General features: G+C 44.8%; 1 protein-coding gene across 2 annotated transcripts; it reads left to right on the forward strand.

Annotated features, from left to right (window-relative positions):
* The first annotated feature begins 140 nt into the window (after nucleotides 1-140).
* Nucleotides 141-26,705, forward strand: mtrr (5-methyltetrahydrofolate-homocysteine methyltransferase reductase). 2 transcript variants are annotated; one of them, XM_080020189.1, is made up of 15 exons: nucleotides 141-203; nucleotides 1,587-1,731; nucleotides 2,523-2,676; nucleotides 2,926-3,043; nucleotides 3,195-3,678; nucleotides 3,982-4,095; nucleotides 4,608-4,764; nucleotides 4,994-5,082; nucleotides 5,595-5,775; nucleotides 9,126-9,168; nucleotides 10,101-10,284; nucleotides 11,858-11,976; nucleotides 16,339-16,431; nucleotides 21,196-21,384; nucleotides 22,982-26,705. In XM_080020189.1, exons 2-15 carry the CDS (start codon nucleotides 1,588-1,590, stop codon nucleotides 23,124-23,126), a joined length of 2,214 nt encoding a protein of 737 aa, XP_079876315.1. In that variant the 5' UTR covers nucleotides 141-203; nucleotide 1,587; the 3' UTR covers nucleotides 23,127-26,705. The 2 variants fall into 2 exon arrangements, with proteins under 2 accessions (XP_079876315.1, XP_079876316.1); XM_080020190.1 differs by lacking the exons at nucleotides 16,339-16,431; nucleotides 21,196-21,384; nucleotides 22,982-26,705 and having other exon boundaries at nucleotides 11,697-11,919.

Here is a 26,705-nt window from a genome sequence, read left to right on the forward strand (position 1 = left end):
GTCGACGATAAATACACACGGTGTTTCTAATAGTGGTATAGAAGCCGTATTTGAGCTTATTGTAAGAGTAAGACCCACTCGTAAAGTGGCTCCGTCCACTCTCGTGAAATCGCGTCGGGCGCAATCGAGGTCTCGCGTGGACATAGGGATCGACGAAGCCCCACACGAACTAGCCGCACATGAGCGATCGGAGCATTTGAAAGGTAACGCATTTATATCATGGGGATTAGTACTGTGACACAATGGGATGGGGTAGTATGTGGATTCGCGTGTGGTAGACGTTTTCTCAAGGTATTTTCTGCGACAGGCTAGGCGTTCACGGTCGATAGGTGCCGGTCCTGCTGCTGCTATTGCGAGGCGGGGTGAGGTGAACTTGTCACTTTTATATACTGTCTTCAAACCCAGCGGGCACAGCTGGAAGTAATGTACTTCTAACTGCTGGAAGTAATGTACTTCTAACTGCTGGAAGTAATGTACTTCTAACTGCTGGAAGTAATGTACTTCAAACTGTTGGAAGTAATGTACTTCTAACTGTTGGAAGTAATGTACTTCAAACTGTTGGAAGTAATGTACTTCTAACTGTTGGAAGTAATGTACTTCAAACTGTTGGAAGTAATGTACTTCTAACTGTTGGAAGTAATGTACTTCAAACTGCTGGAAGTATTATGCTTCATATACGGAGAATAACTTCCGTAATGTATTGTCTCTCGTGACTAGACTTATACAAGTAAGCGTGCACTCGGGGGCGGCGCCTTGACGCTTCGTCGGAAGTCCTTCGTTACCGGGGCACTCGGAAATCGGCCCGTGTCGAGCCGGTGTTAGACGACATTGTTTTCGTGGTCAGATGTGGGTTTTAAGGCAGCATTACAGTAACGTCCTTCATGAACTTCATAGACTTCTGGCTCTCCAGTCCAATGCCTCTACCTTCTTGATAAAATATCCACAATACTAATGTTTACTTCTCAATATGTGTAAATATTTCATGAACGCACCAATAACCCATGGATAGATGAATACATATACATAGATGAATATGCCTATGAAATCAGAAAATGAGGCATTAAGCTCAAGTTCAAATAAATAAATGGATGTAAATATATAAGTAAGTAAATGTAGTTCAATGAAGGACGTTTTTCAAAAGACTATTTTTATCGATTTCACAGGACTTTTATTTCCCAATGCCTCATTTATTCATTTTGGGGCGCTTTTATTTCTTAATTCCCACATTTCCATTCCTTATACGCGAATGAGTGGCGCTATCACAGATTCGGTCACTGTTGATGTTGTGGTGGGCCGCCACAAATAAATAAATACATGGGCAACACTGCAGCTTATTTCGGAAGATGTGGTGAAACGCGGCGTTCAGATTTGTGTCTCGGTCCGACCACACATGATTGGTTTGGACATTATTGGACATCATTAACAGCGTGGTACCGTCATTTTGTATGACGGTAATTGTCTGGAAGCAAAACGGACAACTGAGTCGAAGGTGCCAAAGTCCCCCAGCACATCAGACACATCCGACTGTCTTGGAAACACATTTTGAATGTGCTAATTATATACATTTTGTGTCTGTGCTTTTCTAGAATGCCCTGTGAAGCGGGGCATCGGTTCTTGATATTGTATGGTTCTCAGAAGGGCCAGGCCCAGTCCATCGCAGAGGGTGTTGCTGAAGAGGCAGGGGAGCATGGACTGGTCGCTGAACTCTGCTGCTTGAGCCAAGCAGAAAAGGTACGGCACTGTATAGTAAGGCGCCCACGGATTTCACCGTTGTATTAGAAGTGTCTTTTAATAACATTGACGGACTGGATTTTTATAGTCATAGCCTCAAAGGGCTTTACATGCCCACATTTACAGGAGAATTTGACAACATTCAAACAAGGTTCAATCTGAGACCCCCCTATGTGAAAGACGCAACATTTTTTTCATGTATTTATTAGTGGCCGTTTTTGTCTGAATTGGTATCATTGAATTGGTATATCTGATATTTGCACTCTAGATAGTGTGGCTTTGATTTTTAGGGCATACAATACATTATAACATATAGTCAGGGATTTTGTTACAATTTACATCTGAGCTGATACTCTGGATTTTTGAAGCAAATTTTGACCGTTAGGAAACAGACAGTAAGTCTCAAATCATCTTAAGGCCTCACGATTCCCCCCCACCCCTGTGATCTCTGGCGACCCACTTTGGGGGTCTGACACCCCAGGTTGGGAGACACTGCCATAGAACTAGACCCTCAGACAGGCTAGGGGAAAAGTCTCAATGAAACCTAAGGGATAAAGGAGGAAACCTTCAGAAGAGGCTTAAATGTGGGATCGCCTTCCAAGACAGCTAAGGGAGCATTAATTGCAAAATAGATTGGCAAACCATGGCATATGCAATAGAAAACGACAAATGAGTCCTGGAGATCTTTCACTAAAATACTAAATTAACAAACATTAAATAAAACTTGACTTTGTGTTGATATTTGTCATAATAAGTTCATATTTATTCATTATTCGTTAATGTTTTAACAGTATCACCTGGAGCGGGGGAATACCCCTGTGGTATTTGTTGTGTCTACGACTGGAGACGGGGAACCGCCAGACAATGCCCTTCACTTTGTGAGGAAGATCAAGAAGAAGAATCTTCCGAGTGACTACTATAAACACCTTCACTATGCACTTCTAGGTAAGCAAGGCCTCATTTTATTTGTCTTGTGTATATTATCTTGTATAGTATTATTTTTGGCTCACTGTTGCTGGAAGGTTGAACTACCTGGGTATCACAATTGGATATTGGATTCCACACATTCTCATATAAAATACATATAAAATGGATGCAATTTTGGTCGATTATAATTATCAATTATTCATTTTTGATACCCAGCTCTCTATATATGCGATGATTTTGCTGATGGATATTCTCTGCATACTTCAGCTTTAGGAGACACAAATTACGCAAATTTCTGCAACAGTGGGAAGACTATTGACAAACGCCTTCAAGAACTTGGAGCCAAACATTTCTATGCAACTGGACACGCAGACGATGGTGTAGGGTACGTTTTGGTCTAAGCAGAATGTAAAGGTAGCTACCACGGACCAGGGGACGCCAATATCTGATATTTTAACGTTGTCTCAAAGCTCAGCCGGCTGAGTGGGCAGTGGGAGTGTTGATCATTTTGTAACGTCAGGGGTTTGTGTTTCCAGGCTGGAGCTTGTCGTGGACCCCTGGCTGGAGGGGCTGTGGCATGCAATCGAGGGAGCTATATCAAACATGGCCTCCAACGGGGACGCCGTGGACCGCGGTGACCCGGCAAGGGGGAGCCCCGACCTGCCCTCTCCAGACCTTAAACTGAACCTCCTGAGTCTCGCCGACAGCCAGACCTCTGATTCAACCGGAGCGTCCGCAAACTCCGCTCTTAAATCCACCGCGGCGGATTTGACTTCGGCTTCCGATCCCAGGGCGCCGTCTCCCGTGCCGAGCACCGGATTAACCGCCCGATCCGGCGGCGTCGCCGGCATTTTCACATCCGTGCCCGATGCGCGGGCCGGTGGCGATGGAGATAAAAACACCGCGTTGGAAGCTTCTCTCACGTGCTCCGCGTCACCTCTATCCGAGTCCCCGCTCAACGTGCCGGCGCTGCCTCCTCTCTATCTGGATGTCACGCTTCACGGAGACGGGTCAGAGAAGGTGAACAACTGCCATTCGAGTCCGATTCTGATTGATGTTTTCCATGTCTTTTTAAGTTCAAGTCCAAGAGATTATTTGTCACATACGCATACATACGGTCGTATATATATGCAGTGAAATGTCATGACACCCGGTGATTACGCACAATAAGCTCTATAAGGTCTAAAAATACAAAAAAATACCAAAATGTGCGTAAGAAACCTGGTTTGCACTAGTCTGGGGTGTCCTCTCGTTCTGCTGCTCCTGCCTTTTTTTTTTTTTTTTTTTTTTTTTTTTTTTTAAATGATTCCTTTAATTCCACAGATGAATGCATCGTTAAGTACAGAGAAATTCAAGGAGGTGCCCATAAGCAGGGCGGTGCAGCTGACCAGGGGAGATTCGGTTAAGACGGCCCTGCTGCTAGAGCTGGACATCACCGTGAGTACAATAATCAAGTTCTTGTTAGACGATGAGGGCTACGCTGTAGGGGTGCAGTCATACTAATATGAATGGATTGACACAATATTCGATTTTGGATTGTTAACAGCAAACAAACCAAACTTTAGTTTGTAATGGAAAATATCCCCCCGGGGCTTCTTTTTTCGATTATTCATAAATAAGTCATTCAAAGAGTTTAATTACTACCACCAACAGAGTTGCTTTTCTTTTTCGCCCTTTTTTCTCTGGTTTTGGTTAAAATTGAAAGAAGACACATTTTACAATGTGAGAAACACTTTTACTGCATTTTAACTAGCTGACTTGCACATCAATTACAGGCCACTGCATTCAATTTTACTGTATCGTGTATCGGTTTTGTGTTGTGAGAAAGACAAGTGGTCATGCCTGATGCTCCTCTCGATGCAGAACTAATTCTACACAAATAAAATGGAAAGGTTTTTTTTTTTTTTGTTTGTTTGTTTGTTTGTTTTGTTTTTTTTCCTCTTCCCAAGGCCCATCCGGAGATGGCATACGAGCCGGGGGACTCCTTCGACGTCCTCTGTCCCAACAGAGCCTCGGAGGCGGAGGACGTTCTCCACCGGTTGGGCCTTTGGGACCAGAGGAACCAACGAGTTCAAATATCTCTGCGCAAGGACACCAGGAAGAAAGGTCGACGAAACCTTGAGTTCCATCCAGGCTACACATTGAAACATTGTAATGTGGCACGGGAGTTGATTTCAACCAGCTTGTGGAAACACACTGCTTATAATTGTCATTTTTGCCTGGTGTTTTTTTTCCAAAACCGTTATCATTTTTGGGTTAATACTGTGTTTGATTATTCATGGTGCCACGGTAGAAAGTATTCACGCAGCATTGTTTTCATCCTTTCCGCCTACAGGTGCTCAGCTTCCATCGTACATCCCTGAGAACATCACTCTACAATACCTGCTCACGTGGGGTCTGGAGCTCAGAAGCGTTCCCAAGAAGGTTTGTTGCGGCCTTGCCCCGTGTTGAGTGTTTTCGAGTGTTTCCTGCTCGTGTTTTTTAAACTGAGATCCATTTTTTTTTCATATACTCTGCCCCCTCTTGCCCTTCTCAAATTTGATTAGTTTAATATAAACAGCCTTCAATCCTTTTTTTATGGACTAGAAACAATGATATTAATTGCAACAATGCCCCCCGCCCCCCAACCAGGTCCACACTTAAAAAGCTGCACCATTCTCTGAAGAAAAATAGCATTTTTATAAATTGTGGGGGCTATTTATTTAAAACAATTTTAAATAAAGATCTAATACTGCCTTGATACTTGTCTTTTTCTGCACCAGCAACACCACCTTGCCTGTTTGCCTCTTTGCCTGTCTTTCTTTTTTTCCCAATCGTCGTTTTCTGGCACCCGGTTTGCTGCTGATGATTTGATGGAGATTTCCAAACTTGCGTTCAAGACTTATCACCGCCCCCACCGGCCCCCTCTCTCTCTTATCTCGACCGCCCTCCGATAGGCATTTCTCAGAGCTTTAGTCGAATACACCTCGGACGGCGCGCACAAGAGAAGGCTGCAGGAGCTGTGCAGCAAACAGGGCGCGGCAGACTACAACCTGTACATCAGGGACCCTGCCCTCGCTCTGCTGGACCTGCTGTCGGCGTTTCCCTCCTGCGCTCCTCCGCTGAGCCTCCTCGTAGGTGAGATATTCGCCGCCCACCCGCCTGCCGGTCCTCATGTCAAAGAGCAACGGATCGTTCTCGGAGCGAATACTATCCATACAAACTACACCGTGGATTTATACCATTGATGAGTGTTGTGCTTTTTATTATTTGTTGGGCTATTGTCAGTTGTTTCCTAATCATACGGTTCTACATCTACTTTTAAATCCAACCTAAAATGAAGTTTAGCATCATGACTTTCCCTGAAAGGTGATGCAAAAGGGGGAAAAAAAACAAAAAACAAAAAAACTGCCCCTGATAACACGGCGCTGGTTGTCTGCTGATCAGCAGGTGGATCACACAGCCCTGCTTGAATCTATTTTTTTTTTCAGTGATTTTCTTATTTATAATATTTATATAGGCTACACGGCGTCAGCCAATCAGATGCGGCCTCATACTCTCTACCTGAGGCGCAGTACCGATAATTGTGACTGACATGGGGGATGAAGGTGCCTCATGGTGCCTTTTGGCTGTTAGATCACACCCGTGTGAGATGGATGGAATAAGTTATACATCACCTCATGCCTCGCTTCCTCCCCCCCGGGATGTGTCAATTAAAATCACTCGCACGGTCGTTGACTTTCCGTTTTCCCCCCCCCAAAGATAAAGCTGCCGGTGTCCAGTAGGGGTCAGTCTAGCTCCAGTTTTCTTTAGTTATACTTATAGTTTTGGCACTGGGCTGTAATGAAGCTATGGGCAATGTTTATCCCAGGGTTCGGTAAGAGTTGACACTTACTGCGCCGTTGTTTTATTTTTTTTATTTTCTACCGCTACATTATGATTTCAATTCTGTTTCCTGTCAGATTTTGCTCTTGAGTAAAAAAAAAACAAAACAATGATTTTTTTATTCCCAGTGTGTAAGTTGAGATTGTATTTGTTGCCTCTTTTAAATTATATTCATTCTAATAACATTGTGTAATTGTTCCATTTATAGGATCACAGTTTTGATCCCTAAAGCCAGCGGTTGGTGGGATAAAAACAACATTTTGCGTCACTTCATTAAGTAGTTGGCTCATTCAACATTGGATCTAATATGCTTTGACTGGGAACTACCAGACAGTGAAATTAGTTGGCCAGCACTTTACATTCAAGTGGAATTGTCCTTTACAAAAAGCTGTGTCACAGTTTTTGGCCTTCCAATGTCAGTTATTTCTGTCCCAGTTGCAGACTGCGGCACCTTTTTTTTTCCCACTGCAAACTGATATAGAAATTGGCAATCGGGACATCCGTTGCCGGGTGAAAAATGCGCCGCTGGAGGCGCTTCAGGACAACAGCTGTTGTGGGGCGGGGGGTGTTCATTGGTCAGCGGCGAAGTTTCACAAGGACACAAGCACACAGGGTCGTCCAGGAGCATAGGTTAAAGGTCATCCTGTCTCTGTGTGTCACCATTATAGTACATTACTGCACCGCCACACCATTTACGCTTCATTAGCTTGGCCGAAAGCACGGTATTTGCTGACCGCTGTTTATCCGGGTGAACCATAACCGTAAATAATGAGGAGGGAGGCGCTCACATCCAGATGTCTCCGACCAAATGCTGGTCAGGTGTGAAAGAGGCAGTTAAATTAGGAAAAAATCCCCTTCCCGGAGTCCACTTAGACTTCATGCTGCACAGTGTTTACTACATGCCGATTGCATTCAATTCAGCAGCATTAATAAAAAATATTTTTTTAATAATGCATTAATAGTATGCTAAGATATTGGAATGTTTCCCACCTGGAAAAGTCGTTGACACAATGTCTTACAAATCTTTTTACCTTCCTTATTTAATAATGAATAATGAATAAGATGCCATTGAGCTCTATGGGTGACCTTGGCAAAATGTCCCCAAAAAAAATTGCATTCTGGTTATTCTTCTATTTTAATCTCTTCCAGGGTAACGTTGCCCTCCGTGTTTTGAATCAAATAACCTTCCCTGTATCATATGTAGCTCAAATCTATTAAATACGTACAAAGTTGATGTATGACCACATCTTTTTCGCTCCAAAAATTGTGCCTCTGCAATTGCGTTTTGGAGAGACATTACCGAGATGAAAAAGGTTGTATGTTCTGACAGTCTGTGGAAGAAACGATTCGAGCAAAAAAAAAAAAAAAGTTAATAATGCTTGTAGCTCACGACCTCATTCGTTAAAACTACACCTTAAATCGCACACAGAGCATCACAGACAGAACGCCGAATGGATTACATTGAGGTCCGTTCTTTGCGCCAGTCGGCGACATCCCTCGTGCTGCAGCGACGTTCGCTGATGGATAGATCCTCTTGTTTTTAGTATATATTTTTTTTTGGACGCCCGCCTCATGCGACAGGGAGTGTGAAGAGGCAAGATCCGCCCGCTGCCGGCGACGTCTCTTCACACCGGGGCCGCTGCCGAGAAGCCGTCAACGCTATGTTGATCTGACGTCTTGTGTAAGCGCAGCCCTGTCCGAAGAGACGTCGCGCCGTTTTGGAGAGGTCAATGGGTTTGAGTTTGATGCGCCATGGTTATTGGAGCGGCTGCCCTTTTTCATTACGCTCACTTGAGTTTGATTTTGGAGTAATTCGCGGGCTCGAGCCAAAGCACTCAATTTGAAAGCTCCTCCGCTCCCCGCGTTTTAGTTTCCCACTCTTTTAGAGCTCCGCATTTTAAACTCTTCCCTTTTTTTTTTTTTTTTTAAACATATGTGACTTTTATGTGATTTTTACACCTTTCCTGTGAACTTTGACGCAACTCTCACACTTTTTTTTTTTTTTTCTAGTTAAGACAGAACTAAACAATTTGACTGCTCAACTGAAAAATCTCCCGGATGAAGTGCGTGTCCAAATGTTTTATCTGCCAAAGCCACACCGGTCAAACTGTGGTCTCGTTCATCATTTTTACTTTTTTTTTTTTTTCTTCATGTGTTTATGATAATTCACCACACAAAGTGATGGAATGTAAGCTTCATATGTCACACCCTGAACTGTTGAGAGAAAGAGAAGGAGAAGGGGAGCGCTGATTCAGTCCAGCTGCTTGTCTTTCCAGGAGACGTAGCTGAAAATAATGTTTTGTCAGGGAATGGCTGGTGCATGTGGTGCAGTTGTACTTTACCAGGTTTGTTTACTATTCAGATAATATTTGCGAATGAAACAGAATAAACTGCATTTTTGGCATTTAACAAAAGATCCAAATTATTATTTATTTTAGCAGAGTAGTTTACAATTAGTTATTAACCTTAATCATTAGCATAATCATAATTAACCTGGTTGGCGTCACTGAAGATGGATTCATGGGAAACACGTCTCCTCCCTGTCGTTTTCATTAACAGCCAGTACAGGGGACTAACCATTCCATACTGTTTATGTTTAACAGAGCATTTGCCGAAACTGCAGACCAGACCATATTCTACAGCAAGGTAGGCTTTACAAAGAGTGTGTGCAGTTTCTGTGTGACATAAAACAATGCGCAAATTAATAGACTGCCTCTGCTTTTGTGCTACACTTAGGCGGCCATCGATTTTTTTTCTTTTTCCTGTTTTGGCTAGTGCCCATTAAGTTTACTTTTAAAACCTGGCATCACAATATCTGAAGGCAATGTCAAAACTGCCCGACTCCTCCTTAGGGGGTGTGTGTGTGTGTGTGTGTGTGTGTGTGTGTGTGTGTGTGTGTGTGTGTGTGTGTGTGTGTGTGTGTGTGTGTGTGTGTGTGTGTGTGTGTGTGTGTGTGTGTGTGTGTGTGTGTGTGTGTGTAAAGAGGAAGGACGGTGGCTGTAGTTTATCAGATGGTGCTGAGACATTAGAGGCCTGCATTATTGATGCTGTGGTCAATAGAGGTCCCCAGTGGCCCACAGGAACTGGAAAGTGAGGGATGAGGAGAGGGGGCCGGAGAGTGCTCTGCCTCCCGATGGAGACTCTATGAGAAAAGGCAGAAGCTGGACAGATTCCGGAGGGGGAAGAAAACACATTTAACGAATGTTTTGATAGTGTAATCTAGTATGAAGTGGCGCTGTTAACCTTTTGTGGTGTATTTAGTGGCGTAGCTTGTCAAGTTTCACACTGATCCTAGTTTCCCATTCAAATAGGTTTGGAAACATGTGCCTTTGATAGTAGTATTTATTATTGATTATTCTTTTTTTTTTTTTTTTTAAGTCTTACTAGAGTCTTTGTAGTTGCATAGTTCTACAGACTCCGACATCTTTCCTCCACAATTGTCTTGTTACTAGTCTATCCTCCCTTCCAAGGTCCTTTAATTTCCTATTTATGCGCGCGCGCGCGCACACACACACACACAGAAACAGTCACTGTTTCTCTTAAAAGTCAAGTCTCTCTGTCTCTATCTCTCTATCCAGTTCCAGTCTGAACGATCCCGGGGTGCTGCGTTTCGTCTTTAATGTGCTGGAGTTCCCAACATGCTCAGGGCGACCCGCGGGGAGGCAGGGATTGTGCACCGGCTGGCTCTCCGACCTCGTCGGCCCCGTCTTGGTGCATCCCGGGAACACTCCGGTGTCCTCCGGCGGACACGCTCTCCCAAAGGTAACCTGTATACCAGAGCGTGCCAGGCTGAATCTCAAATGTTCGCACTCGCCAGCGGAATGCTAATCGCCCACGAGACGTATTTCCAAGTAGTCCGATTATTGAGTGTCCAGTGGTTTGGACCCCAGAGTTTTGTATTTAAAAAAAAATAAAAATGTTTTGAGCTGGTTTTGGGGTAGATCTTGCCAGAGCTGCTCTTCTTTCCCATGCTCTGCTTCCTCCTGGCTCTGCCCCTTTAACTGTCTCAGTGAAGTAGAAAATACATAGAGTTTTGTCCAGACCATTCAGAGGAAAATAACCTGCAAAAGTGTTGCATTGTTGACCCAAAGTGGGAGAGGCAGAGCAATTCCAGGCATTGGAGACTCAGCCTCGGCTTCGCAGCGAAAGTAAGCGGGGTGTGATCAGGCACTACATGTTTTAAAAATAGCCAGGAAAAATTGTAGATTGCAATGGATTACTTCATCCCCTTAATGCTTAAACTTAATGTCCCATCAAATGCGGCTCTTGTTACACTCTGCCCTGTTGACAGAACCTTGAAGAGAGGGCTCTGTTGTTGGTTTTGAGTTTTTAATAAGTTATGAAGATGCTGTTGTGTTTTTGTTTTTGTTTTGTGAGCCAAATGGATCAATAATGAAATGGCATTTTGCTATGGATGAAATATTGCGTTTTATGGACAGGCCCTTTGTATGCCGGCTTTCCATAAAGGAAATAGGAGAGAAGGAAGAATCGTGTTCACTGAAGCGGTAAATTGAACTTTACACAATTTTAGTTTAATTGGATTTCTTTTTGTTGCGCAATCAGACATGTAAACATAGACGCTGCATCGACGGCTTTGGCCTGTTGCTGCAAAACGTCAGCGCCGTTGCCATATTGGAACGGGCAAGACTGGCCTCTAAGCAAATACGGATACAAATACTTTTTAAGGCTAAAAAGCACTAGGGGTGCAACGGATAACAAAACTCACGGTTTGGATCGTGTCACGGTTTTGAGTCACGTTAAATCATTATAAATAATGTTGTTTTTTTTTGTGATGGAATAAATATAAACAAAATATTTCATACAATTTCATAGATTAATGAAATGCCGAGAAATGAAATGGGAGCCGTAAGAGTCAAACTTTTCAACACGCTGCAAGTGTCTCTCCTTCTCCGCCCTCCTTGCCCGTGTCTGCTCTCTACGTTCTTCTCTTCTCTTCTTCTCTCTTCTCTCTTCTCTCGCTTTCTGTGACGCACTCCCGTAGATAGATCATTCTCCCGGGGATTCGTACCCGGTGGCAGTCCAAATTGCATAGTGATGTGGAGGCCCATAGGGACCCGATCTAAACGCCCATGGTGTCATTATTCTATAGCCGTTATACTGTGATTAACTTCATAATGACAAGTAAAAGATGTATTTTGCTCCTTTAACTACAGGGATACAGTCAAGAATTCCAGAGCTCCAGAGTTAGACTTAACTTAACATCCAGAGTTAAGTTTGAAGAAGAATTATCCCAATTGATACACAGGAGGATATCCAGACTCCTCTGATCGTCATTGTAATAACTTCTCAATGTGATTATTCTGACTTATCCTAGATCTTTATAAACATGCGGCCGAACTGCTCCTTCCACGCTCCAGCGGACCCGGCGGTGCCCTTCATAATGGTGGGACCAGGCACGGGGGTTGCACCCTTCATAGGCTTCCTCCAGCAAAGGTACAGCCAAGTGAATTGTCCATCACTATATTAATGCATTTTTGTTTCTGAAGTAGGGCTGCACGATCATGGCTAAAATGATAATCACGATTATTCTGCTCAACATTGGGATCACGATTATTAATCAGGATTATTTATCCAATTTGGGGAATGCAATCTTTTTATTGCCCTTTCTAAATCAACAGAAAAATCCCTGAGCAATAATAATGTATTTTATGAGCCTTTGAATAAATAAATTAAAATGTACAAATCAAAATAGGACTTTCTTCATGTAAATTCATAAATATAATAAATTACATTTTACAAAAGAAAAAAGAGTGGCACCAAATAAAAATAATTGATCCGAACTTGCACATCCAAATTAAGTGAGCATAGTTCCAGCTACACAGATGTTGTATACCATAGACCTTCCTTTTATACGGAATCTACTGGAGTCTACCTTGATAAGTAAGAGGTTTCAAGTTCAGAGAGTGGAGGAGTATGTAAAACATATTGGCCAGAAAATAGTTTTTCGGCTTTTTGTGAACATCCAAAATCAGGTAATGTTGAGGTGATAAGTGCAGATCATCGATGCCTATTGGAAATAATCGTCGTGGACCGTAACAAGGGAGCCTTACTTAATGCGGAGTAAATGTCTATCTCACGCATGCACAGGCATGTTCTTTAATCTGGAGCAGCGCTTCATGTGTCTCATTGGGAATAAATCAAGCCCTCTCCAAATTCCAGCACTGGCCTGTAATGGACAGCCATGATTCATACAAGGCTTATTGATTTGAATGTAAAGCGTTCACCGGGCAGCAGCTGTGTTGTTAATATAAATCATTACTTGTAATTGCCGAAGAGATTGAGCGGGGATATTGACTGCTACTGCTATATTGACTACTGAGTTTTCCTAAGCACAGTCCAACTCGTCAAATTCCGGAGGCAGGTCTCAATAATTGGTTCATGCCAGCACATCGACCCTGTTTCACACATTGAACATGGCAATTTAATTGACAAAGTACCACATTTGAAGCTTATTCCAGATTTGCAAGAAAATGTCAGACTTGGTGACAGGCAGTTCAAATGGAGTTTAAATCATAAAGGAGGAAAGTGATTTTATTCCTTTTTAAAATCAGACAAAAAAATAATCAAACTTGTCTTTTTTGAGGGTTATTGCTACCCCGAAGTACAAGTCCCAAGCAGGGTTGTGTGTTTCGCACTCCGGGTCAAGCAGTTCATTCAGTTTTGAGACGTCAGTATATGGGTTCCCGCTGCTAGATGATGGACACATTTATTATATTCAGTATATCTAAGTACGTAGAAAACACCATGAATCGCCACGCCGGAAGGTTGCCGCAGTCGCCACAGTTAATTCTCACATGTGGTAATTGGGTGCAGCTGGATAAATGTTTGAAAGAAAATCTTTCTTGTTTGACTCTTCATGGCATCTATATGAGTTTTTGTCCTATTTGCCCCATTAGTAACCCCTAAAACGGGCGTGCTATAATGGTGTGTGTTATATGGGCTGATGACACTGCTATACCTAGATGTGACATGCTACCTGAAAGTGATGGCGGTGGCTGTGGATTTTGTGCCACAGTGTTTTAAGGAGGTATTGTGGATGCTTTGATATCTGGAACCCCGGTAATAACTAGCATCGGGAAGTGACCTGGTCTTACCAAGTGAGCACAAATGATCAGATAAAACGATCAAAGCGGTGCCACTAGATTCCTCCCCTGGTAGGAGAGGACAGTGACATGGGGTTTACGAGTGGGGTTTGATCATTGCATTAGTATCCCGATATCGCTGGCGAGATGTGCGATACCATATTTCCCATTAAAAGATTTTCCATATCAGTGTAGAGAAGATATTCAAACGCAGGTGACTTGACTTGAAATTATCTCATTATAAACGCACTTGGTTCGACCAACTTATAGGCACATCGATTTCAGCCTCCGCGCCCCCCCATTTCCTTTTTGAGAGAGCTTTTCGCAGTGGGAAGTCTTGCGAAAGAGCCTACCAAGTCACCTGTATTCTACGCTTCTCTCCCTGGCTCCGCGTCTTATTCGGCAGCCAGCTGGGTTGTGCACCTGCAGATAGTGAAAAGCTGTCGCGGGGAGCGGCGTTGCAAAGAATCTGACGTGGGATTGCAAACAAAGCCTCCGGCACCGATCCTGCACTCTGATAAGAGATAAAATCACCAGCCTGTCAGCGGGACGCCGTACCCGCCTGGGGGCCTTGAAGGAGGCTCCTGCTGGAAAGAAAACAACACGGCCGCAGTTCGCTCCCGCCACTTCCACACTCCGCCCTCATCCGCTAATAGATGTCTGATTTCCAAAGTGCGCAACAGTAGTTTGTATCTTTGGTGTCAACTAAAAAAAAAAGGAGGGGGAGGTTTCGATGAGTAATGGAGCATGGAGGGTTCATTTTTTTATTTTCCGACCTAGAAAACCTCCCCATTAAGACGGCGCTGTTGGTTTAGATGTTTGAGATCACATTAGGACAAATTTCTACACGGTATTGGGTTCTTCATAACTGTTCTTCAGGTTCAGGTTTTCATCTGTTCGTCATATTCTCGGGCGTAGCGCTCGGCCCTCGTTTCCATTCACCAATTGGAGCGCGGCGACGGCATCAATCAAAGGCTGCTTATTACAGTTGTAGTGCGCTTCCCGCTGTGCGTGTTCCTGTCTTCATTTGGAATTCGGCATGGGGAGAATTAGAACTTATATGTGGAAGTAATCAATTTGTGGCGTCAAGCCAGTGATTAATGCCGGAGTTATTGTGTCGCCAAGCAGCTTCCTCTCTATTTAGTTTTGTTTGGCCTTTGTCTTGCAGCCCCCACCCACCGAGCCGCAAAATAACACCCTCACCACTCAACGTGGACACAAGATATGCAATAATTGCAATGTTTGCCAAGTCTTCACCCCAGCTTGCATGCCCAGCCCCTCCCCCCCCGTTGCTCATCAGAAAGGCAGCCGCCGCTGATTTTGACCCCAAATGGAGTGCGCTGCAGATGCTTGCTTTCCCCCCGGGATTGTATTCCAGCCTGTTTTAGTGCGGGGATGCGATGTGATTTGTATTCAGGGAAAGGCGCCTGTGTGGTCTGCTCAGAATGGGATCCAGGTTTTTCATATTGGTATTGATCCCTTCAGGGCAGGCGGGGAGAGAAGAGAGACGGGGCCCACTAAAATGAGTTTACTTGAGGCTGTTTGCAGATCAGAAGAATCTCGGCCAGGATGCTAATGACTGGGATCTGAGCTACTCCGTCAGACGGCCATCTTAACCCGGCACCGTCTGCCGACGCTAAGTGCGCACAAACTTCCCCCAGACTAAACCTTTCCATTGGACAGTCAACTTTAATGAGCTGCACGAAGCCGCGTTTAGAACTCGGCACAATTTGTTCGGTTCCACCTTGTCAAACGCAATCCTGAGCAGTTTATTAACAATGCAGGTTTTTAAATGCACCGTACGACTCCATCTCTGATGGTTGTTGACTGCGGTTTTAATTGCGTGCGACTTTGAGAAAACGCACTTCGGGGAGAAAACAACAAATTGTGGCTCATTTCGTAGATGAATCGGCGCAGGCCGCACAGGGACCGGGGAATCTTATCCTCAAGGTGCAGCAGCACAGCATGAAGGAGCCTAATCTCCATGCCTCTCTGGGGTATCCACCGGCTTATTGTCCTGGCTGCTCTTCGCAACATCGCTCTCTCTTCTCATCCTCCTTATTTTTTTTTCATCCCCCTCTTGCCAGATGGGGCAAGAGGGGGATGAAATGATGAGGGGGAGCCCTCCCCATTAAAAGGTCACCTGACTGATGGCATCATAAAAGGTTTGGGGGGAGGGGGTCAACTGTTGTCATCGACGAGGCCGCCGTCACCCTTCCCCACAGGTGTGTGCTGCAGATAGCAGCATCCTTGGAGCGCAGGCTTATCGTGCATCCATTACATGCAAAGGATTCTGGGAGCCCCTCCAAACTCAGAAGGCCAGCAGGGGAATCACAGTTTCAGCTGCGTGGTTGTTTTTTATTTTATTTTTTATTTTTTTCCTCTCACACAGGGAAAGTGAGACATACAATGACCGTGCATTCTCCCGTGAGGCGCGCGCACGCAGTCCACGCCCGAACCCCTGGTTTCTCTTTCAGCAGCTGTTTGGCGATTCCCTTTTGAACTTATTATTTTTTTTGAGTTTTAGGTTCAAATGGAACATTCCGTAGATTCCCTATTGCAGGACACCCGCTGGTTTTGATGCATCGGGCACTTGTCACGCTCAGCACATTGTCAACACTGGTCCTTAACCACTGCCACAAGGAAGGACTCTTATGGTCAGCGTTAGTTGTCTGTAAGGATTTCCTTCCTTTTTTTTTTTTTGTCTTTTTAGAGAGAAGGAGAAGCAGGACAACCCGGACCAAGTGTTCGGCGAGACCTGGCTGTTCTTCGGTTGCCGCCACAAAGACCGAGACTACTTGTTCAGGTATGTTTTGATTGTGTTCCCCCGTGCACATATTGTTAACACATTTTCTCTGATCTGTTGTGGGTCACACAGGCTATTTTACGAACCCACATTGTCCTCCAAATTCTCCTCACATCTTTCTCTGCTGCATATTTTATATACTCGTGGCATTTGTTGACCCCGACCAATATTTATTCTGTCGTGCATTGGTCATGATGTGGGAAACATCTGAACATTGTAAATGGTGTAAGTGCAGTTCACCAGTGGAGAGGGAGAGAGGGGAGAGAGGGAGGTAGAGAGGGGGCATCGGGATGCCTGTGATCTGCACTCCGCCTGTGCGCACAACGCCAACGCGCCGAGGACACGTTCCTCATGAATATGGATGTCTTGCCCAGACAATCCGCTACCTCGATGCCCATTGACGCTTGAAAAAATAAATAATAATAAATAAGCGCGCCTGATAAAAAGGGCACACTGGGGCCTTCAGGGCATAAAGGGGCAGGTGCTTGGGCACACTCCCCCTCGCACGTGCCTTCCGCTCTATATGCAAATCTTGTGATTATAATATAGCAATATACATAATGTCATACAGAAAGATTTCTATTTAGGGTAGTTTTAAAAAAAAAATAATAATAATAATAATAATGTAATTTCTTTCCAGACAGCGGTGAACCGTGTGCGCGGCTCCCAGTTCTCCGCTCCCGTGCCTGTGTTTTTATTTTAGATCAATTTATTTTTGTTTGTTCCCTACATGAATGAAATGAAAATTTGAAAGACAACTGAGTAAAGGGACTGTCCCGTTCCGTCCCGTTCCAAAAAGCCTCCAAAGAAAAGTCTCCCTGTTGCTATGGGACATAATTTAGTCAAAACAAGATGTTTTTGTGTCAATACTTTACTTGTAAATAACAAATTCTGCACTTCTATAATGGGGAAACCGTATCTGCCACATTACATCACCCTCCCACCCCCCGCAGATTGAAATCACCGTCTGCCCCCCAGCGATTGCCGATTGGAATCTTGCACAATCGCCCAAGCCTATTGGCCACAGTAAATCCAAATCCACATTAAAAGATAAATGATTCAACAAGACTGCCAGAGAGAAGATTGAGAAATTGATCATTTCCTTTTGAGAACATTTAAAGTCATCACCGTTTCTTATTCACAACAGGAGAGAAGATACCAGATTTTTGTTAAGTGAAAAATATCTAATTTCGGTTCTAACTATAATTAAGAAGTTTTTTTTTTTTTAATAGTTTTATGTGTGTAAAGTGGATGTTTCCGCCTAGTTTTACATATCGCTCCCAGTGATTCCCCTATAATTGTATAGGCCTGGCGGGCTGCCAGTCCAATGAGAACCCCTGCCAGGCCCAAAATATTTTTAGCGCCAAAAATGACAGCACTCTCCCCATAAAAAAATGTATTACGGTCTTTATTTTTTATTGGAATTGACACCGTATTTATTTATTTTATTTATTTGTATTCATTTATTTTTTATTTATGTTACTTAAACACATGTACAAATTAGGGATATTAAAATTTGCGGACTGAACGGCCGACTCCCTTCATGTTCTCTGTGTCAACAGTAAAATCTGAGATCTTTATTTATACATTTTTTGTAATGGTCTGTTCAATGGCGCAGTGGTGCGCTCGAGCCCCGGCCGCACCGCTGGTCCGTCTTGCATATATTTACTTTATATTTATATATTTATATTGACGTTTATTTATATATTTATTTAATGCCTCATTTATTTATTTTAGGATTTATTTCATTGGCATATTTATTTTTCTTTGCAGGGATGACGGTAATGAGTTCAATACCGCAGTGACGTCACGTGACCATGGTATCCCTACTTAGAGTGACTTTAATTTATTTTAATTTACTAAATAAAGAAAATCTTCACCTTTTGGTATGTGAAATCAGACCTCAGGAACAGGCTGCAAGGAGAGCACTTGGGGGCCTGCATAAAGATTTCAATAAATGGACGTCCTGTGGCTAAATTTCCATATCCCGATTCCATGGTGAAGTTTTTCTCCAAGCCAAGGAAGATAAATTGCCGCAATGAATCATGCGCACTGTGTTCATGATGAGCTAATGTTTTGCAAAGGTCATTGGTTACACAGCTTATTTTTATTAAGTCATCCTCTCCTTCTGGTCACTTTGTTTTAAGTGTTGAATATACCGAGCGAACAAAATTTGAACAGACATATAAATTGCAGACCTGATCCTGCGCCATATGTAACCGCACCAGTATGCCATCCCCAGCACCTTGTCTGTTTAGGGCTTTTTCGGTGCATACCACCAGGCATGAAAAAAAATTCTAGGGGGAAACGCTGCCTCCATTTATTTTCGCAGCTTTGCAATGTGTATTGAATTCTACCGCGTTTGTCCATTGGCCGGCGGTGTCTTCACCATGATTAGATGAGCGTACGAGCCAAAGGTTCATTTGGCCCGAACCTGCTGATGAATAGCTGCTGATTGATCGGCCCCGGCCGGTTATCACGCCAAAACATTAAGTCGCCTCCGCCGCAAGCAATCCAATCAGGTTGCTGGATTAAACGGAAGTTAATGAATTATCGTCCATAATCACAGAATAACAGATCAGAGAATTTCCTGTTTGTCTTTCTTTGTTTTCCCAGTGGCCCTTGGTTAAATAGCGACTGGCAGCCAGGTAGCCGGGCCTCGTGTGTGTTCACAGTGTGAGCTTCTCCCACCCACAACCCCCTCAGTGTTGACCAAGAAGATTAGCTTTGTGTTTTATGTGCCAGCTATAAAAGAGGGAGACTAAACCCACATGCTAAACCAATTCCAGCAGCATCGCTTCCACACCTGGGTTCATCTCACAGCTTTTTTTTTTTGTTGTTGTTTTTTTCCTTTTTTTTTTTTTTTTTCGCAAGAATAATCACACCAATCTCTAACAGAATTTAATTAGCGTGTTTTTGTTTTCAGATTTATTTATTTTTTTCCTTCGTTGCCCCAGTTGTGACGGGATAGGAACCAGTATAAATATAGTCTAACAGGTCTTTACAAATGATTCGAGGCTTTGAGGATAGGGTGTGACCAGCCCTCCGGTCGTGCGCCGAATGTGCTCCACACTAGAATAAACAAGGCGTCGTGGCCAATCAGCCGCCGTAATTAACATTTGCAGGAGGGATGACATCAATCTCAGTCACATCAGACCGCAAATTCAATCCTCGCTCCCTGATTTTTCCGACGTCCAGCCTCCTTTATGTAATGGGATTTCATGCTGCACAGGGAAAATGTGGCTCTGAGCAAAAATATCACCATGTGCACTTTTTAGTATAAACACATTTACCTGGCGTGTTTGGCTCCAACTAGCCCCCCTCCAAAACTGTTTTGCTTCTGAGACCTAAACTGTCAGTCTGAACTGTCGTCCACAGGGTGGTCAGTCTGCGGTCATGAGTGTTAAAGATTCACGTCTCTCGCGCACGCAGGCATCAGGTTCACTTGTGCTGTTGCTTTTTTTTTTTTTTTTTTTTTTTTTTTTTCCCCCCCAGCTCTTGTTGCTCCAATTCTCAAACAGACTTGGTAATCGTAGAATTCAGTAAGCAGTCTTTTTTTTTTTAATTTATTTTTATTTTATTTTTATAATCGACAAACGCTCCGGACCTCTCACCTAAACAACTGACCAAGAGCGAAGGCAGCAATACTCATCTCTCCCTTCAGTATTCATAGCACTGTCTCTATATAATCACACAAAAAAAGTCAAGCCTCAGTCTAAGGGTTACTGCAAAACACAGACTCCCCAGGCAAAGACTTTCACCCCTGATCTCTTGAGTGTGTGTGTGTGTGTGTGTGTGTGTGTGTGTGTGTGTGTGTGTGTGTGTGTGTGTGTGTGTGTGTGTGTGTGTGTGTATGTGTATGTGTGTGTGTGTGTGTTCGTGTGTGCGTGTTCGTGTTCCTGTGAGGCTTTTAGCTCACCCCCATCTGCTTATCTTTAAACAAGACTGACTGCCACGGTAAACCTCCCTCCCTCCTCCCTCCCTAGCAGCACCCCGAGCCTTGTTAAAACTCGGAGGTAGGCGGATCCAACTTGGCAAGCAATACTCCTGTCGGGGTGCGAGGTCACCGCCAGCTGCGAGGCCAGCAGAATTGAGAGCAAAAATATGCTTATAACTGTGGCTGAACCTTGTCTTTTAAAATCTGAATCTTTTTTGCCTACCTCCGTCTTGTTTAACGACAATCTTTCGGAGGGTGGACCTTCGCTTAGCCCTCCTTTTTCTTTTGCCTCTAGTGCAGTTTTTGTTTAGCTTGATTGTTTACACTTTTCTTGCTAAGGAAGACAGACAGGCGTTGTGTGCCTTCTGAGATGGTGGGCGCTGTCTTTAAAACATTTTTTACATGGATGTTGCCAAAGCCAAAAGTATTGGAACTGTATCGAGACGGATTTTACAGAGCGTGTAGAACATTGTGGAGTAGCGTTGTATTTCATCTTGTATTTCTAGACCAAGCATTGGATATAGAAAAGCATTTTAACAGTCAATCCTACTTAACAGAAGTCAACATTATGATCATTAGAGATCATCTCATTGTATTTACAATGTTGGTCCGTAATTCACGCATGAAGGTCCAAAGTTACTCTCCCTATGCTTAAGGAGAGCACCCGCATCCTAAATCTCCATAAACCTAGGTCCAAATGGCGTAGTGGGCAACCGAGCTGCGACAGCCAGCACACGTTCCCTCTCGTAAGCTCTGTAGGAAGGTGGATATTGCCACTGAACCCCTCCGTGTCTTCTTCGCTTTCCACAATCTTCCTTTTTCCCTAGAGAGGAGCTGGAGGGCTTTGTGTCCAGCGGGAGCCTGACCCACCTCGAGGTGTGTTTCTCTAGAGACGGCCGGGGCGACGGGACGACCGACCGCTCAGGCCCGAGATACGTCCAACATAACCTGCTCCTCCACAGCCGACGCATCGCCGAGCTGCTGCTCCAACAGAGCGCCTGCCTCTACGTCTGCGGGTGAGACGTGTTCTACGGTGATCTAATGCGGATGGCGAGAATGGCGAGGATGTTGGAAGAAAGGGTTTCCACACGTGGTGTTGTGAACCTTTTTTTTTTTTTTTTTTTTTAAACATCCTATATAGTGTTTTTGAATTTCACACACAAATCTGAATTCCACAGTGAAAGTGTTGATTTACAAATTTGAGGGAGATGTTTAAAAAAAAAAAAAAAAAAAAAAAAAGGCACAAAAACCTCAAACAATTGATGTACAGTAAATTATCTCAAACAGGATTCTGATATTATAAAACCCTAAGTCTACCTCTGAACCTGATACTTCATTTCATAGTTAGCTGTTCTCCATTCTTTTTTTTATTATTATTGCTTGCCAAGTCACATACTGTAATCATATCCAGTTGGCAAATCATATGGTACACTGCAGCTCAACAATCAATGAGGGGTGTGGTCGGGAGGTATCTATGTACTCTGCATTTGAAGACCATACCAGTGTCTGTAATGTGTTCAATACATGTTGATGAACCCATCTCACCCAATTATTGTATTGTCTGGATTTCTGTGGGGAAAACATTACTGATTTATTCCAGTTCCTAGTCACTTACCTTGCTATTTGACTAAATGAAATTGTTAAAACTGTTTCTAGAATCATAAAGTTCCTAACTTTCCCCTATTTCTACCTTATACTTACATCTGCCCTGTCTTCAATCTTATTGAACTTTGTCTTAAAGTATTGAATTTAACTCCCCTGCCTTACAAAGCTATTTGGTCAATCAGTTTAGGTGATTATTGTAGGTGTATTTACCATGCTGTGTGTGGTGTGGAGATGGTGTGGTTTGAGCAGCCACACCTGACCTGGGTCTAGGTAATTGGGGGCTCGGGATCAGAGTTGTTGCATACCTGTTGCTTGGTCTAATGAGCAGCAGGTAAAACCTCCATCCCCACACACACTCAGGGGAGGAGCTCTTGTCATGACACATGTCCATCTGCTCCTGGGCTTATTCCTACTGGCCCACTCTCTACGATTATCTGGACAACCCCTGTTGTCTGTGTCTCTGTGCTGGAGGTCCCTGGAAACGCCACTTGGGTGGCAGGTGGTAGGCGAAAACTGCCACACTGGCACCTGAACAGTGTCTATGGAGGGAGGCGGTGGGGAAGGCAGCTCACTGTCCCCGCTGGAGCGCCACCATGCGTGCGGCACAGGCTCCCCAGTTTGAGGAAATGGCGAGGGACCAGGCGCTGCACCGGGAGGCAATCGCAGAGCTGCTGCAGGGCCAGTGCTGGATCCAGGGCGAGGAACGTCCGGCCGCCCCCCTTCTGAACACCAGTTTTTTGCAGAGGGTGGGCTAGTTGGAATAAGCCCAGGAGCAGATGGACATGTGTCATGACACAGGCTCTTCTCCTGAGTGTGTGTGGGGATGGGGGTTCTACCTGCTGCTCATTAGACCAACCAACGAGCAACAGGTATGCAGCCACTCTGATCCCGGGCCCCCCAATTACCTTGACCCCGGGTCAGGTGTGGCTGCTCAAACCACACCATCCCCACACCACACTGTCATATCCCCCTCACCCAGGATGTCCCTTGCACTCCCTTTGTTACCAGGGATGCTAAGAACATGGCGAAGGACGTGAACGACTCCCTGATCGAGATGATTAAAGCCGAGCTTCACGTGGACCAGCTGGACGCTATGAAGAAGCTGGCGGCGCTCAGAGAGGAGAAGCGCTACCTACAGGACATTTGGGGATGACCCGATCAAAGGATGGGTTAGGGTGTCCTGGGGAGGGTTGGAAAAACCCAACAAAAAAAAGGCTTTTCTAATCAGCGCCAAAGTTTAGGACCATAGAAAATGTTGGACGCTGAAGCCCCCAGAGGCGGTATACACAGAATAATGCTATCAAACTGAAGAAGAGTGTTTCATGCTGGCCCGGGGATATCTATTTACTGCACCAGCACGCTGTGTGCTGTTCGCGCATAAATGACCTTGGCCAGGGCAAATCTGCTGTAGATTGGTCCTGCAGTGTACCAAAAAAAAAAAAAAAAAAAAGCTTTTAGTTGACAAGGCCCCTGTACTTTTCTCCTTTCTGGTGGAAAAGCATTTACTTCAGTCCGATGGGATGCCGGCATTGCGACGAGACTGAAAGTGGGATAGCAGTCCGCCCTGTATTGTGACAGCCACAGCAACACACGTACTGTATGTGTTTTTTATATTTTTCGGGTTGTCAATTTTCGGTTAATCAATATTTTCACACCCCCGACTGCTTTTATTGTGGCGTATGCATAACTGCCCCACTGCCAGCCGCAGACACCTCAGGTTTACTGATCAACTCAGGATTTTCCCTATAACTAAGTAAGTAGAACAGTCCAGTTCCTTAATTTATACCGCGCTCCACATCTCAATTGATTTTTATTTCTTTTTTTTTTTTTCTCCCCCCCCGAAGTTTCTGAAGATGGAAACAAAATCATAAATCAGTCTTAACTTTCATGCCTGCAAACCAGACACACACACAGCATTATAAAACATTCTTTTTTTCCATAGTTGAATCCATAATAACTGTCAATCAGCTCAAGAATGGAGAGGTCTCATCTGAATTAATCCGCTCTTTTGAGAACGGAAAAGTCGACCAATTTCTACATTCAAGTTCGATCTCCATTTCAATGGAGAAAATGGATTAATGATTTTTATGAGATTTCTATGTTTTAATTGAAAGAAATCACAATGGTTTTAAGTTCACATCAACACTGTAATATGTTTAAGAACCAGGTGAGAGACTTTCCATCTTATTTTATGTTAACACTAACCCATCCTAGTTACTATGGAAATGGCAAGACGATAATAGCTTTTGGTCATGCAAAACAAAACAAAAAAAATGCAGCTGAGCCTTGCCTCAAACGATATTAAAGAAAATGTTCAGGACAAAAATACTGAGAAAAGGTTTTTTTCTCGTCACTATTTCATTCCATGTTGCATCGGTCACACTCAGAGAATCCGGAGCGTAAGCAGACATAAGAGATGTGTGGTGGTGGCGGCGGCGGGTGGAGGGGCTTAATCCGCCAAATTGAAGGCTGTTTTGTGACGGGCTTCACGGCGTACCACGAGCCCCTGTGGGAGAGGCGTCTCAAAATTAGGACCAATTCTATTATCTATTTTTCTTCTTGCGCTTTTGTACGCAGAGGAGGGAAACAAACATGTTTACCATCCGCAATCACCGCCGGTGCTGTAGACGACACCTCGCGTGATAAATCGTTGTGTCAGTGAAACAAACCATTCATTGTTCTCGAACAAACGCCAGCGGTGGATAACAGTCGGCCATTAGCGTGGCGATGAAGCCGGAGCCGTTGCCGCCTTGTCCAAAACGCCGTTGATCTCGCACGGCTGTCCTCGGCTTCGCCCTTATCTCCCGTGTCCTGCTGCTTCCCTGAGTCGGAGGACGGCAGAAATAATGAGGCGGCGTGCCGGCGCACGAGGAGACTGGTGGGTGTTGTTAGATCTGTCATCTCATAAAGACGCATAGCCGCCACTTAGCGCGGGACTCTACTGTGTTGTACGCGTCGACTAGATAAACGAGGAAAAGTAAGTTGTACACTTGTCTTCAGGGCGCGACAACTCCAACGCCGGGCCTAGTCGTATGCGGGAGGGCTCTTTTTTTCCCAACTGACGGGGGGAACAAATGAATCTTCCCTCCACCTGCCCTTATTTATCCAGCCCGCTGACATGCCGTCATACCAATCTCAGTAATGACACTCCGCTCCCTCCACCTGAAGACACAGCGCAAACCCCGCCGTGGCTGGCAGTCACCTCGGACTGATGAAGTTTTAAATTACGGCTCCTTAATTAAAAAAAAAAAAAAAAAAGGGTTCAAGGTGCCCTCTTATCCTGCAGCGACGCGGGAGTTGAGAAAGACGGGAATAAATCAGCAGAGTGGCGCAAAAAAGGTTGGCGCAACCTCTGCAAAAAAGGGCCACTCGTGCCCGGGTGATGGATCCCCCTTGTTAGGGGAGCGGCGTAAATGAAGCAGAGAGATGTGCGCCGGAGATAATGGCCGTCATTATGCAAGTGTCGAGCAAGTCCAAAAACGGGGAGACGGCGTTTATTTCAATCAGTTTTTTTTTTTTTTTTTTTTACAATGTGGTCTTAAAAAAATCCCCAGCCCGCCAGACATTGAAGTTCTCGGGCGCCGGCGGGGAAAGGAGGCGATAACGACCGTAAATTCGCCCGTCTCCCTGCTCTCCTCCCCGTCATCAGCGCGCGGCAGCAAGTGCTCCTTCATTAGCCCGGTGACGACGCCGTTTCCTTCGGCTTCCAAACGAAGGCGGTAGTTACGGACGCGGGCCCGACGGTTAAGAGCTCAATTTGGGTTTGGACTTTGGCCCAACTGGCTCCTTTCTCGCGTGACAAGGAGCGAGCGATTAAAAAAAAAAAAATATATATATAATAATAAAAAGAATAAAATAAAGTCGGTCGAATCGTTTAACCTCGACTTTGACGAGAATCCCGGTGAAGCGCGCCCCCACCCCCCACGTCACAAGTTCCGCACAAGTTGAGGTTGGGGTTTAAAAGGTCCTGTTTAATTTGATGTAAGCTTTCCCAAACGCCTCGTCACTTGTGCCGCTTGAGCCGCTTGACAGGGCCCGGAAAGAAAAGAGAAATCTGTCCGACGTGACATTTACCAAGGTCCCCCCCCGCGCGGTGTTGTGCGATGCGGATTCTGGGGTTCAGCCGATAATCTTTGACCCGTCATTCGCGTAAAAAAACTAAAAAACAAACCCGTCTCCAGATTGATTGGAACCTTGTGAGAAACCGGGCCGGTGACGCGAGGCCCCTCCGGTGACCAGACGTCCCCGCTTCGTTCCGCGAACGCTCAGTTTTGAGCCGGGCGTCTGTGAGCATCTGTAAAACACCAAAATGTCGCGTTTTGTTTTCGTCTGTCAATCAGTCCGTGCGTCGCCGTCGAGGCCGCCGCCAGCCCGCGATGCCCGTCTGGCACAATCTGTCAGGGGAGTTCCGTTCAAAATAATCCGCCGGTTCGCCGTGTGCTTTACCCGGTGGGGCTCTTTTTCCACGCCGCGGAGAACACCTGGAGGGACGAGAGGCGCCGTGTGGGACTGACAACGCTGAGAGCGCCGCTCATTACACGGGGACTGCGACGAGAGCTCCGCGGGAGAAGCTCCTCGAGGAAGATCCTTCCGGCGAAACCAGTGTTCTTCTTAAAGGTGCCTTCCTTTACAGGCTTCTTTCTCTCGGGTTTGTTGTCGAGGTGCGAGGTGCAATAGCGGCTGTGGTGGTTAAGTGTCTGACAATCAATAAATATGTTATGTTACACCGGTG

This window comes from Zeus faber, assembly GCF_960531495.2.
Source record: "Zeus faber genome assembly, chromosome: 19".
NCBI classification, from domain to species: Eukaryota; Metazoa; Chordata; class Actinopteri; order Zeiformes; family Zeidae; genus Zeus; species Zeus faber.